The sequence below is a fragment of the Sebastes umbrosus genome, chromosome 13 (assembly GCF_015220745.1).
Source record: "Sebastes umbrosus isolate fSebUmb1 chromosome 13, fSebUmb1.pri, whole genome shotgun sequence".
NCBI classification, from domain to species: Eukaryota; Metazoa; Chordata; class Actinopteri; order Perciformes; family Sebastidae; genus Sebastes; species Sebastes umbrosus.
This window is the reverse complement of record NC_051281.1, coordinates 29731165-29745841: the sequence shown is the minus strand read 5'-3', so window position 1 is coordinate 29745841 and position 14677 is coordinate 29731165. Positions and strand designations below refer to the sequence as shown.

General features: G+C 41.9%; 1 protein-coding gene across 3 annotated transcripts in view; it reads right to left on the bottom strand.

Annotated features, from left to right (window-relative positions):
* Positions 1-14677, bottom strand: part of adarb1b (adenosine deaminase RNA specific B1b) — a 181409-nt gene that overhangs the window by 28271 nt on the left and 138461 nt on the right. For all 3 annotated transcript variants that reach the window (XM_037789130.1, XM_037789129.1, XM_037789128.1), the window contains one exon: positions 191-265. In XM_037789130.1, the coding sequence (XP_037645058.1) occupies positions 191-218 (28 nt within the window). In that variant the 5' untranslated portion in view covers positions 219-265. The remainder of the gene's footprint in view (positions 1-190; positions 266-14677) is intronic.

Below are 14677 nucleotides of genomic sequence, written 5' to 3'. Positions count from 1 at the left end.
TGAAATATAGGCGAGCACAATGTGTTCACGCTGATTACACATCAGAGAAGGGCAGGAGGGCATATGAGGGAAGGCATGCGGGCAAGAAAAGGAGAAACCAAAACACAGGCAGACATTTGTATTGCTCAGACACAGAGAGAGAGGACAGACTGACTGGAAAGAAAAATGGGAAAAATTAGAGTGGACTCACTCATATTCTCCTCCTCATCCACATCCATGGCCACGGGTTTGTTCTGACCTGAGAGCAGCCTCGCCCCCACTGCACCTGAGGGATCAGAGGACATAAAGGTGGACTGCATAAGCAGGGACAGAGTGACAACGCACGCACATAAACACAATTCAAAGACCTTGAGTGGCTACAGTGCTGATAAATTTACTTGATGCGCCAGCACGCACGCACAAAGAAAAATGCACATATTGCACTGTGGAAGTAGCCCGCGGTGTAGGCATATAAATATTCAGAGACTGAGAGATATCAAGGTGAGAGAGGAGGCCAGGGCTGACAGGCCTTAATAGCAGGAGCAGTCTATTGTGACTTTAATATCCCTCCGATTAGACCTCATTTCCCACTGCCTGCTGAGAGATATACAGCTAGTGACATGGCCAAGCTACTCCATTACCGCACACACACACACACACACACACACACACACACACGACTTATCCCAAGGTGGAGAGTGCGATTAAAGCTCCATTAAGCAATATTTTTCACACTAACAGAATCAATTGATTTCCTGCAATCTGCAATGTTCGCTTGTGCTGCCAATTATGCCAACGTTGGACTCCCAACTCTGAGGCTATAGAAGTTTTTCCAGTTTTCTGCAACTGGCTCCCATTTTACATGTATAGGTTGAATCCAAAGCAGCAAACGAGTGGCTCATTAAGAAACTCAAACATCCAGCAACCCTCTTTTGTCAGCCTCCTTTGTCAGTGTTTGACATGGTATATAAGCAAATAATGAACGGGGGACAGGAATGTCAACTTGGTCGTCTCTCTCCGGATGTGAAATGCCGGGGGTTCAAAACCGCATCCGTCAAGACTGAACTTCTAAAACATAAAATCTTTTTTGGCCATCCAGCAGGTGTGGAGCAACATTCATTGTGAGTCTTGTTTTTGGCCACTTGACGGATTTAAAAGGGACTGTTTGTGACTTCTTACACGTATAAATCATTGCGGGTCTGTGTCCCATGCGCACTTGCATGTGGCTACGCTGTTCAGACAAGACTCCAACACAAACTACACAGAAGCACCAAAACCTCTTGGTTGTATCTAGTGAAGCCCGTCTGTTAAACAGTGTTGGCCGCGGTCGGAGGACGCGGGGGAGACCGTAGCTTTGGTCTCCAGGGCCGGAGTCTCTGCTGTACTCTGCTCCTCTGCCTGCCTGCCTTCACTCACACACCGTGCTCGTTCTCACTCTTTCGCTCAACTCTCACGTGCATGCGTGCACACGACACCCTGCAGAAGAGTTAGTTTAGCTCTGAGAATATCTAGTGAATGTACAGTGGACGTTTGTGCAGAAATAACTGCTGCAGCTCCTCCAGACCAACAGAGGTTTCCCGTGTCTTGTGAAGTGACGGGGCTCCGCAGAGAGAAATGTTATCGTCTCCGACCAAAACTCCGGTGTCTCCCCTGTTCCCTCCGGCCGCGGTCGGGAGGCTGAGGCAGGAAAAGCCAACACTAGGATCAGCATTGATTCATGGAGAGACCTTCGTCTGGTCAGCTAACATTACTGCCAAGCAGCTGAAATATGGAGTGATATTGTGCTTTTAGTTGATATGTGTCGCCTCACTGTTTTGAACGATGCTCGTTCATGTCTATGTAGAGCGAGCACAAGCGCGAGCAACAGGACGCTGACTTTCATTGACTTAACGGCCACAGGTGTCGCTGTTAACAAGACATTTCTGATTCTTACAAACAGTCCCTTTAAGTCTGATATTCACTCTCAGCTCTGTCTCCATCAGCTTCTGAGTTGAGGAAATATTGTATGTGGCTCTTATGCTGAATTCACATGCTGTACAATGGGGAAGTGCGGCCTGTGGCGAGCTGCCGTTCAATGTCTATGAAAAGATGCGGTAGCTGCTCCCGAGCACAGCGAACTGCGGTCGTTTGATTCTGCAGCGAAGTGCGGCCAAAGAAAAGTTGGGAAAAGTTGAACTTTTAGCTGCAAAGTGCGGCCAGAGAGGAGTCTTATTTTTAGGTGATTAAACACTAAAGAAAACATAATTATTAATATTATACTCAATTTCTGCCAACAGATCCCCACAGATGCTACACACTGTTCCTTTAAGACTTACATTGTTAGACTCACTATGGAAAGTGAAAATAAAAGTTTAAAATCAATGCAGCAGAACCAGAGATTCCACGGATTCTTGTCCTTTGTCAAAGGTACTTACATTACCCATAATGCAACTTGAAAAATGGCAAAATAGCTGACAGTGTACTACAACAAAATTGAACATCGTATAACCTATAACAAATTGTTTGCATCACAAATTTCATTGATGAGTCGTCTCAACCACCAGGTTTACTTTTGATAATCATCTCAGCCTGCTGGTCATCAGTTTATTAATGATCTCCAACAGGAACCTTTTAGAGGAAAAGTTGCACCACTGGCTCACTGCTAATTACAGAGTTAATAGTTGGAAGAAAGTTTCAACTGCATGACTTCCCCCATCACTTTCTCTCACCAACCACTTGAAAAGTCATAGCGCGACAAAAAAAATCTTGCTGAGGAGCGGGACCGACGAGTGCAGACTGATGAAACAGACTAACAGAGTAAGTTAGATGAGAGAAAGACAGAGTTAAAGCGGCGAAGAGGGAAAAAGGCAGAGAGGCGTACAACGCAAAGAGACACACAGAGACACACAGAAAGCAGGAGAAAGATGGCATTGTGATATAGAACAGATTGTGCTGATTCTACTCTCTCTCCACCCGTCTTCCATCAGTGGCCCCATTCCTCAGCCAGACACTTTCTTAAGCTAAACTAAATGGGCTAATTAATCTGGGCTAATGGTGGGTGACAGCAAATATGCTAGCACAATTATCACCCTATTAAAGATTCATATTCCAACCCATAATTGAAAATGAAAAGGTGGGGTGAAGGGAGGATGGGGTGGGAGTAGGTCCAATAGAGTGGAAGATGAGAGTCATTTTTCACAGGTAGCAGGTGCCAGTTGCCGCCGGCCCCCCTTCCCACACACACACTCATCAAGCAACTTGGAACCACTATACCACTGCACGTGAGACTACTCTCAGGTTCTCACTACTGCAATGCATGATGTTCTGTTACATTACTGGGTTGATTGGCTATGAATAGTTTTCACATCTTACATTGGTGTTCCACTGTCAATTAGCCGGTATTCATGTTAAAGGTGTGGCCAGATGTGGGCAATTTGACCCTTCGCTAAGTCCCGCCCCTCGAACGCAGACTGGCCAATCATAATGTTGAATCGGCCAGGTCCGACCACGGATGTATAAAATGAACAGGACCCCAAGATGGCACTTATTAAGTCCAATGAGAATTACTCTCCTGGTGCATAAAGGCTGGCCCACATTTAAAGATTTTTCAAATCTTAACAGACTTTGAAAATGTGAGACACATAACGACATGTTATGTTAAGTTTAACAGTTTGGTTCCTGTACTACTAACAGATTCATTCATGAGCAACAAGAGTTCAGACTAAAAAAAACATAAATCTTGCAAAATCTCTGGCGATCAAATATGACTTTAGTGTAAACAAACATGGCGGATGACGGGCAGGAAGAGTTAGCGATGCTAGTTTTTACTTTGTACTTTAAATTCCCGAAAAATGGATGGATGAAGTCATGGAGACACGTTAAATAAACACTTGTGTTGTTGCCACAAATCAACAAGTTGATCCTCCAATTTCTGAGCTCCATCTTACTACTACTTTATGCTTCGCGTTTTGCATTAGCTCATACATTAGCTCATGCATTAGCTGCGGCCGCCACGATGGCGGTGGTTGTCCTTCCACTTCGGTCAGCTTGGTTTTCAATCGGCTATCGTTCTTTCTCACGTGAGTGCATTATTGGCTGTCTTCGGGGACAGGATATCCGATCGGGGGATGTGAAAAACAGTCTTAACATACCTCACAACACGGGAATATCTGGAAAGATAATCTTTAGAACCACCAAAAAAATCTGGGCTTGTGTAGTGTGTACCCAGCATAAGCTAAAAAAAAACCTTCTAGCTTCTGGGTTTACTTCTGAAGTATGCGGCCCACTAAATGTGCTCAGTGGTGTTGTCTCCCGCTAGCTCCGGATGTGGATTCCTGCTCGGCCCACACACTTTACATTATGATGACGTCACAGATGTTTAGATCACTTAGAACCTCCATGGATCAAAAATTCATAGAAAGAGTCATATTCAGCTTTGTTTGCAGTTCGAGGTGTCCTGACCACAGACAGCAACAGACAGACGTCTCTTTTACAACAGTGGTCTATGGGGGAAAATGCTTTTTGGGCGTTGTGCAGTAGTGATACTTGTTACTCCGAGAGGTTGGAAGGAGATATCGGTTTCTAAAACGTTACGTTACTGTGTAAAAACCTGTGGAGCTAACATTAGCAGAGTGCTTTAGCACATCATTAACTAGCGTTAGCTCTATGCTACACATGCTACTGAAGGCATACCTTGTGTATACACATGCTGCTGTTGCTTTTTTTAATGAGGGAACAGTGAATACAGACCAAACATTACCCGGCTTTACAGGATACTGTGTCGTTCCTTCATTTCATTGTCTTCTGTCTCGATCACCAGGTGATGTGGTGGTTCACTCTTACACTGATCTGTGGGCTTAAAGGTCCCATATTGTGCTCATTTTCAGGTTCATGTTTGTATATTGGGATTCTACTAGTACATGTTTACATACTTTAATGTTCAAAAAACACATTATTTTCCTCATACTGTCTGTCTGAATATACCTGTATTCACCCTCTGTCTGAAACGCTCCGTTTTAGCTCATTTCAACAGAATGGCAACGGAATTGCGTTGCTAGGAAACAGCTTGGGTTCATGTTTCCTTCCTGTCCTCTGATATCATTCACATACACTGCAACAGGAAATAAACTGGAACACATTTAGCATGTTTATGTTTAAAATTGTGAAATGGTCTAAATATTGTAGATTTGTGACATCACAAATGAACAGAAATCACAACGGCTTGTTTCAAGCGCACAGTTTCTGAATACGGGCTGTGTGTATTTCTCCGTGGATTGAGTGTTTTTATACTTTCACAGTATTTATATGTCACTTAAACCTGCTTTATAATTTAAAAGACCTGAAAATCTCACTTTTTACAATATGGGACCTTTAAGCTTCTATCTTTATAACCTGTTTTTGCCTCGACATCCTCAAACGCATAGTGTAGACCTTTCTGTCTTTATTTATTCAGGAATGCAGTTAGTGACAGTGTGGGCTCCATGCTAGCTCTGACAGCTTGATGGAGTAGCAGTGGGGGGGCGGGGCTTAGCAAAGGGTCAATAGTGGATATAAGAATTTGATTCAACATATCTAAGTGTAAAACGAAATATCAAACAAGACTGCTTTTGCTCGCATGCTTCTTCTTCTTCTTCCACCTTCAGACTTCCTCCGTCAGACACCGCTGTGTGGTTTAATCAGCACGCAATGCAAGTGTGCCTGTCAGTTTTGATTTTTTCAGATGAGACCGCCTTAGACATAAATCTGTAACTATTCCTGAAATCAGGTGCAATCAGCGAGGAGAGTCCCACAAAGAATTCATAAAATGAGCGTATGAGTGTGCGTGTTTGTGTGTGTGTGTCTTGAGAAGTAAATCTGGAGGTAAATGGCTACGCAGTCCAAACGGGAAGGAAAAGAACCTGGTCGCTGTATGTAATATGCTCATATTTCTGTGTTGGGTGAGATTCATGCTCCCTATTAAAAGCATTCTATAACTATTTAAAAAAAAAAAAAAACTAATACTGTGTTGTGTGGGTGTTTGTGGAGGTCTCAATGTGAGTGCACCTCCAAGGTCATCCAGATCAAGTTCAGCCAAACGCTGAACACAAGTGACAAATTAGAGTAATCTAAATCCAGACTTTTAGGAAATACATCAGGTTGGCCGATCGTTAATAAAGGAAAAGAAATTATGCATTGCCTAAAGGAATACCTATTAGGCTTAAAAGGCAGTAATATTTTCTTTAATATGGTCCATTGCCTGATTCCCCCAAGCTATTATTTTAACATTTGCAATAAGGCCATCAAAAATATTCACAGGTATATAAGCTGCTTTGTTAAAATGACTGGTAACTGAGTTCAGAAGCAAACAAAATGGGATTGAGTTGAGGTACGCATTAGGGCTGTCAATCGATTAAAATATTTAATGGTGATTGATCACATGGTTGCCCATGATTAATCGCAAATTAATTGCAAATTTTTTTATCTGTTCAAAATGCACCTTAAAGGGAGATTTGTCAAGTATTTAATACTCTTATCAACATGGGAGTGGACAAATATGCTGCTTTATGTAAATGTATGTATATATTTATTATTGTAAATCAATCAACAACACAAAACAATGACAGATATTGTCCAGAAACCCTCACAGGTACTGCATTTAGCATAAAACAATATGCTCCAATCATAACATGGCAAACTGCAGCCCAACAGGCAACAACAGCTGTCAGTGTGTCAGTGTGCTGACTTGACTATGACTTGCCCCAAACTGCATGTAATTATCATAAAGTGGGCACGTCTGTAAAGGGGAGACTCGTGGGTACCCATAGAACCCATTTACATTCACTGATCTGGAGGTCAGAGGTCAAGGGACCCCTTTGAAATTGGCCATGCCAGTTTTTCCTCGCCAAAATTTAACTCAGGTTTGGAGCGTTATTTAACGCAGTATGACATGGTTAGTACCAGCGGATTCCTTAGGATTTTTAGTTTCATCTGATACCGGTATCTTCACTCTAGCTTTAAAACTGAGCCTGCCGCAACCTCCGAAATATCGATTGTGTTAAAGAAATTAGTGGCGTTAAAACAAATTTGCGCTTTTTGCGTTATTATCGCTTTAACTTTGACAGCCCTAGTACAGTAGGCATACACTTTTTGGTACAGAGGTGTGTATTCTACTATCGATGTCCTAGAGGGGTGTCTGCAACTTCTGAAATTAATTTCTCCAGTATTGGTCGGAGCAAAATGGATCCATGCACTTTGAGTATGAAGGACTGACACCAACCTAATGTTTACCACTGATAAGAACATGTTCTTCTATCAAACAAATGTGATCTAGAGGCATCTCATGGTCTACATATGGCACACATACAGGAATATATAACACATTTAGACCACGAGCCAAGAAAATTACTCAAGAACAGCGAGGAACGGCACATCAAAGACAGACGTCTTCTGAAGACGCTTCAGCATTTTTTCTTTAAAGATCTGCCAATTCTGGACATTAAAGCCTGCAAAACTAATTTGGACATTTGCATGCATGGAGATTTATAAGATGGGATCCTTGATAGATTTTTGGTATTGACCGTTTTTGAACATGCACGACCGAAGCAGTGGATTTAAAGCGAGTCAAAAGAATCCACGGCGAGGGGGCCCGACGACTATCTCCCTCCACATGCATAAATGATACTGCGTCATCAAGTTGTGAGACGGCCTGGTTCCAGGTAATTCTGAGTGGACGCCAAGGGAGGCAGGGAAAAGAGAAAGATGAGAAAGAAGATGAAAAACCTCAAATTCAATCTGGCACAGTGAGAGGGACTGAGGGGAAATAAGGTGGTTTTGATTTGTCTCTCATCCCTCGCTCGCGCTGTGACGGAGCGATAGAGTATCGCCACCGTGGAGGGAGCGCCAGCAGTGGCCGACCGAGGGGGAGGAGGTGGGGGTGGAGCGAGGGATGGAAAGGTAAAGGTGAGGGAAGAATAGGGGGACGAGAAGAGATAGAAAATGCAATCTTATTCCACGTAAAAGAGAATCATTATCTCCTCTAAAACAGAAGGCGATGGAAAGGTCTGCCCTTGGCAGGCTGTGGGGTTCAAACTGTCTAAAACAAACTGCCTATGAAGGCGAGTGGAGGAAGTCAGGTTCTCCATCAAAATCATTTCAGACCAACTTAAAAAAAACACTGCGAGTCAGAGGCGTAAATAATTAAATAATCTTGCTCGCATGAATTGCTAACCTTTAATAATTAAAAAAAAAATCTAAAACGTAAAAATCTAATTTTGGCACGCCCTGCTGTAGTAGCACCCTCTGCAACCAGTTCTAAGCAAAACTGTGGAAGGTAGCATGTCATGCAAATGGAGCACAAAGCTAAAAAATAAATTGAGTTGAAAAGTGCATTGGTGGAAAGACTCAGAGTGCATTATCAGCATTAAAGCAGCAGTAGGTAGAATTGGAGCAAATATGATTTAAAAAAACATTATTTTTATTAAACGGTCAATATATCCTGACAGTAGTGCATGAGAAAGGTAATCCGAAAAAAAAAAATTCATGTGTGTCTGTGTCCTCCGGTGCTCCTAATGACATCTGCAAAATTTCACAGACAACCAACCGTCAGTCACTCGCAAACTCTGATCAAACGGTCAAACTAGGCAGCGCTGATCAAATATGAATCAATAATCTATTACTGTAATGACTATCTCTCTCATAAAATGTGTTCAGAAACATCTTGTAGTGTACTGTTTAGCTGCAAAATTAGAAAGTTTGTGACCCGGCAACCATGTTGAGATCAAGTTGAGGAAATACCAAGCACCGCCCACCAGCTGAAGCAAACTTTCACATTTTACAGCCAAACCGTTGATCAGCGCTCCCTAGTTTGACCGTATGAGCAGAAGTCTCTCAGAACACTTGAATTACAATATGCTGAAAGGTTATTATGGAATATTTGTCCAATGATGCCAAAAACATTCTGCCTACTGACACTTCATTTTCTCTTGAACTGCACAAGGCACTGGATCGAGTTTTGCTGAATTCGCACAGAACCAATTCTCTGTGCAACGCTCTCCAAGTTGTCAAAATGCTCGACTCGTGTCCACCAAATGGTCCAGGTAATTAATAACATGAGGATCTTAAGAAACGTATGCAACCTAACCTTCTAATTGCATGTTATATACCTCACTCACTGTCTCAGTGGCATAATTGAACTATTTGGGATGCTCTCTGTGCTTTATCTACCTGACCTTTCACTGCAAATGGTAAGGGACGGATGTTAAAATGCTCGGGACATGGATCTGCCTTGACTAGGAGGGTATAGCTTTTATAGAGTGTGTACCTGAATAACACAGAGAGCCTCTTTTCAGTCTCCTGCATCGCTTTAGATTCTAAGCGCCTTTCTACATTCAGCCTTTTTATTTAGTGGCCAGTCAGCCTGAATTTGGGAAGCCGGTTTCATCCACTCCAAGCTGGTTCATCCCCCTCCTGATACTGTCACTGCAGTTCAGTGTTCTGGCTCTCATAACACTTAATAGCTTTAAACTGTCCCAATAATCTATTCATCGCTTTGTATGTTTCACTGTGTAAGTACAGATTCTTGATTAACCTCTCTTTATCTATCTCAATGTCAACTAACCTATCATCCTCAGTGACCGCGTTGGTGCTGTATCCCACTACTGATCACGTGCTGTGCACTCTGGAAACCCTAACTCTGTACTCATGTCCTTCACTAACAGGCTTAGTGGCACTATTTTTATCCTTTGTTTCTGTTTATTCTTGGAGCAGTCTTTTCATGTTTCCTCTTTTCCCCACATGTTTAACAGACAGTGTCTTTAAAATAACATTAAAAGTTGCCCTGTACGATATCCAGAGCATTATAGTAATTTAAAGATAAAGTAGAGTAATGTGAGCAGAGAATGAAGTCTCTCTCCCTCTGTGTGTGTTGTAATCAGAGCTTCTCTGTGCTCTGTTGACATAGCCGGGCCGGCCGTGCGTGGCCCACTAATGGAATGATGACGTCTAATTGGTCCCTCGACAAGATGATTAGTCTGACTGTAAACTCAACACCTCCCCCCCCCCAAACTCGTCAAATAATACCGCCACTTGGTCAGTGCTCCTCGGCATCAGAGACCGGCACACGAGGTACCCCTCTTCCGTTACTTTTGGACGGACCGGGGACAGTGTGTCAATATACGCTCTTTATATGCATAGTGTCCTTTCAAAATAAACATTTACAGGAAGTTAGGTTTAGGCAACACAGCCACTTAGTTATGGTGAGGAAACGGTCGTGGTTGATGTTAACTTCACTGACTAGCGACTCGCGGGGCTGACGATACCGACGAGTCACGTGACTAAAGACTGACGTGACAGAATAAGTCAACGCTACTTTTAGTTTCACACGGGACACGAACACCGGTCTCCTTGTTGAAAGTCTTGTGTTTGTTTGACCCATCCACCACCCCTCCCAACCACCCTGAACGGACTCTCACGCTATTCATACTACATCACTGGCTCCGACCGTCGAATAACCGGTGGGTTTTAGGGATGCTAATTTTGAAACATTTTCTTAACCGATAACCGACTCTTAACCCGTCTGCCCGGCATCACTTTAGCGAGTCTCCAACAAACAGTGTGTGTATTTGTAGCAACTCTAGCATTGCCGGTGTCTTCGTACTCGCCGCCGCCGCCACACACATACAGTCTGTCAGCGCGACATAACTTTAACGAGTGTGCCTGACAGACCGTGTGTGTGTTGTGGCGGTGAGTGTGAGGTTGTTGGTGGCGTTCTAGCTGTGAACGTAGGTGTAGCAGTGTGTGTACAATTTACCAGCTTTTCTCCTTAAAGAGACGAGCCGCTCCTCTGAGCCGCTCAGCTTTTGAGTTAATTATTAACATTTCTTTTAACCGTTTTAACCGATAGCATTAATCGGTTAAGATGCTTAATGTCGGTTAACGGTTAATTATAAACATCCCTAGTGGGTTTACATTAGAGTTAGTTGAAAGCCCTGTTCGTCACATACTGTGAAAACATTGTACTTTTACTTTAGTTTTTCACCTTTCAGTCAAGCTATGTGGGGTCCACTGTCATTGAAACCAAACTTGTTTTAAGAGAAGGCCACAAATCTATTGCATGCTCGGTATTGAATGGTACAATTTGACACTAAACTCTAATGAAAATATATAAATCTTACTTTTTGGATGATATTACTCGTGCACAATTCATTCAGCACTTCTTGCCTCTGGCAGAGAGCGTCAGTGACACCACATAACGCTTGGGCCCAGCGAGGAGATCTACTACTGTCACCCAGACTACATTAACGGCATATTAAAAGACAACAGCCTCCTCTCCTTCAAAACTTCCAGAAGCCTGACATGCTGCTGTGTTGACAGGACCGCGGCAGGCTCTGAAAAACAAGCTCCCGCTTAGCTCCTGTCAAAAACAGACACGCATCGTTGCACAATACAGCCATGTACATACTTATCTCTGTGATCTTAATGTTCCTCTCCAAGGAAGAAGGAAAAACAGAACAAAAAACATCTCATTCCCACGAATCAGAATGTTGCCCAGAGTAATTCTTGACCTTAATGATTTTCTGACTACAGTAATTGCTATGTAAATCAGCTGCTATATCGATTTTTAATCTGCATTTACCCCTTTAACCAAGATTATTCTGTGATCGTCCTTTGTTATTTTAATATGTGCTATGAACCAAAATGAAAAAAAAATATATATATACACACACTGTATATATGCTATGTGAGGTCACACTGACTCGAAATTGCCAGTGAGCACTGCGCTCAAAGTTCAAATGATTTAAACTTTGACCTTGGTCAAACCACCGCTGACCTTTCAAAGCACAACCGATGGGATAACAGCAGCAAATAGTGTTGTTGCCTAGAAACGGCGAGTGCCTGTTCCTTGCGCTCTTTTTGGTGACATCTTACATCTGCTGCCTCTGCAAGGCTCTGCGCCCGACCTCACTGAGAACGAAGTGCAAGTTTCTTATCATGTGAAGGCAGCTTAGCATTTACATTTGCATCGTACTCTTTTAAGTGGGCGCTTAGGCCATGAATAGAAACCAATATTTGGCAATTTTTGCCTCTTTTTAACTTTTCCTATTTACAGATTTACACACAACTTCATAATATTTAAAGTTGGCACATATACCATGCACTGTATTAAGTGAGTTTAAAAGTATTACGTTAATCTAAATTAAATTTAAGAGCAGCAGATACATAAATACTTTTTGTAATATGAGGGCAAGCCAATAAACTACTGTCCAATTGTTGCGTAGTTCTTTTGATAGAAAATTAATTTTCTATTGCACATGGGGGTTTCTGGTCTAGAAACACTGATTTTATTGCAGTGAAACTGGTTGAAAACAACACATTTACTATTGTTTGGCCATCTTGACTCCTTGTTCTGTATATGGCCCACAATCAAAACAGTTTCACCCCCGCCCCCCGGTCTAAAATAACTAAATATGGATAATGGAAAATGCATCCGGGAGTTTCCAGCTTCAAGCTGAATGATAAAGTTTGATATACAGTGTTTTATGCACACATAGCAAGGCATAGTGCATGTTGCACGTGTTAGTGTGTGTTCCTCCTGTGCAGGGATATCATTATTTCTCTCCTGGCCTTTAAGACTTGCCCCCCCCCCCCCCCCCCCCCCCCCCCTCTCTCCTCTCACTCTCCCATGAACCTTGACTCTGCCAGCCTTCTGAAATGCAATCTCCCATAAAACCCATCAAATAAAAAATTCATATTGATACTCTCTGCCTCTGCTTTCTCCACCTTTTCCTTTCTCTCACCATCAGCGCTCCATGATGATAAACGACCGACTGTCAGATATTAAAGTCTGGAACACAATAAAAGACTGGTTCTCTCCTCTTTCCACACCACTCCATCCCTGCACATCTATTTTCTCAGTTTTGACACATCTTCATGTTTTTGGGTCCATTACATTTGCATCGTAGGCATTCGGCCGAGCTTCTCATCCGTAGTGAGATGCTAAAAGTGCAACAGTTAATAAGCTAGTAAACTTAACAGCCCTCATGTTTAACATACATTCAGTGATTCTCAATTAGAGCTGAAAAAAAATAGTATTTTGATCATGGAGTAATGATTTTAAGGGTCATTCCTGTTATGCAGCAACATTTCAGCCTCGTGACTTTTGGAAAAAGATAAACAAGCTGGGTGGGAAAGATGTGTAGTTTCATATGATACCAGTATCTTCACTCTAGCTTTAAAACTGAGCCCAATACAACCTCCAAAATATTGAAATTAGTGGCGTAAAAACAAATTTGCCTTAACGCATTATCCTGTTAACTTTGACAACCCTAACATATATATATATAAATAACATCAGAGAGAATTAACATGGCATATACATTAATTCAATAATATTCTGTGTATTTATAATTTTATAGCTTATAGTTCTTGTAGGTTTTGATCATTTTGCACTGGGGACATGGTCAAATCAAGCACATGTACCAAAAAAAGCTCAGTAAAGTAAAAAAACAACAATTTTTAATATGCAGTATTCTTTATGTTATAAAGAAGGCCTTAATCTATAATTTAAGCTCTTTGTTGTAAATATTTTACACAATTTAAAGAAAATATGAGGAAGTAATTCATGGGGACAGAAATGTTGCTTCATAACGGGAACAAACCTTAAGTAATTTTTTTAGAGCATAATTCTCTGATTTCCCAAATGTGATAATCTGCTGTTTTCTATGTCAGATATGGTATTACATTTAATAACTGGAATGTCGGTCAAACTAAACAGGAGACTTCGAAGATCTCACCATGGGCTCTAGGAAATTACGTTTAATGTTTTATGAAAATAAGTATTAATAGGTTAATATATCTTATCATATAGCTTAGCATATCAGATTAAGTGATAATGAAAATCATTGTTAGTTGCAGTCCTACCCTAAGTAATTGTCAGTGAAATACAAGTGTGTTGGAGTTTTGTGTTTTCATTGTAAGACACTTTTTGAAAGGTAAATCAAACACAGCTAAACTAAATGTGAGCAGAGCCCGTCTGAATTAGCTGTGCCGTAGGGGCTCTAGTGATAGTGTGTGTGTGTGTGTGTGTGTGTGTGTGTGTGTGTGTGTGTGTGTGTGTATGTATGAGGGCAGTGCCCATTTTTTCCCTCTTAACCCCCAGCTGAGCCTGTGTGCTGGTCCATTACCCAGCGAGTCCTGGCGTTCTACTGCGAACCACGATACGCCGCCCCAGAGAGCCTGTCAGACCGAGCGGTCACTTAAAGCAGACTGTTACCCGAGCAAGTCGTCTGCTGCAAATAAGGACTTGATGCTGAGGATGTGATGATGACTGACACGCTTCAGTTCTTTAACTAAAACATTTTCACCTTAAATATTATCAATACAGTATTGTTTTTATTCTAATAGTTCTAACATTAAACTGTACCATCAAAGAGTAATGATTCACAATTTTGGCTCAAATAGGCTTCCATACACATTTATTTTTGACCCTTTGGTCGGAGTTTGCGAGTGATTGACAGCCGGCTCTCATAGACGGCAGCTGGACAGCAGACCTCAGATCAGCTCTGATTGGTTGTTTTCCTCCGGTCTGTGAAATCTTGCAGATGCCATTAGGAGCACCGGAGGACACATAGGAACATGATTTTTTTCAGGTTACCTGTTTCATGTACTACTGTCACGATATAGCGATATGTTATAAAAAATAACTTTTTTAAAACATATTTGCTCCTATCTCACCTACTGCTGC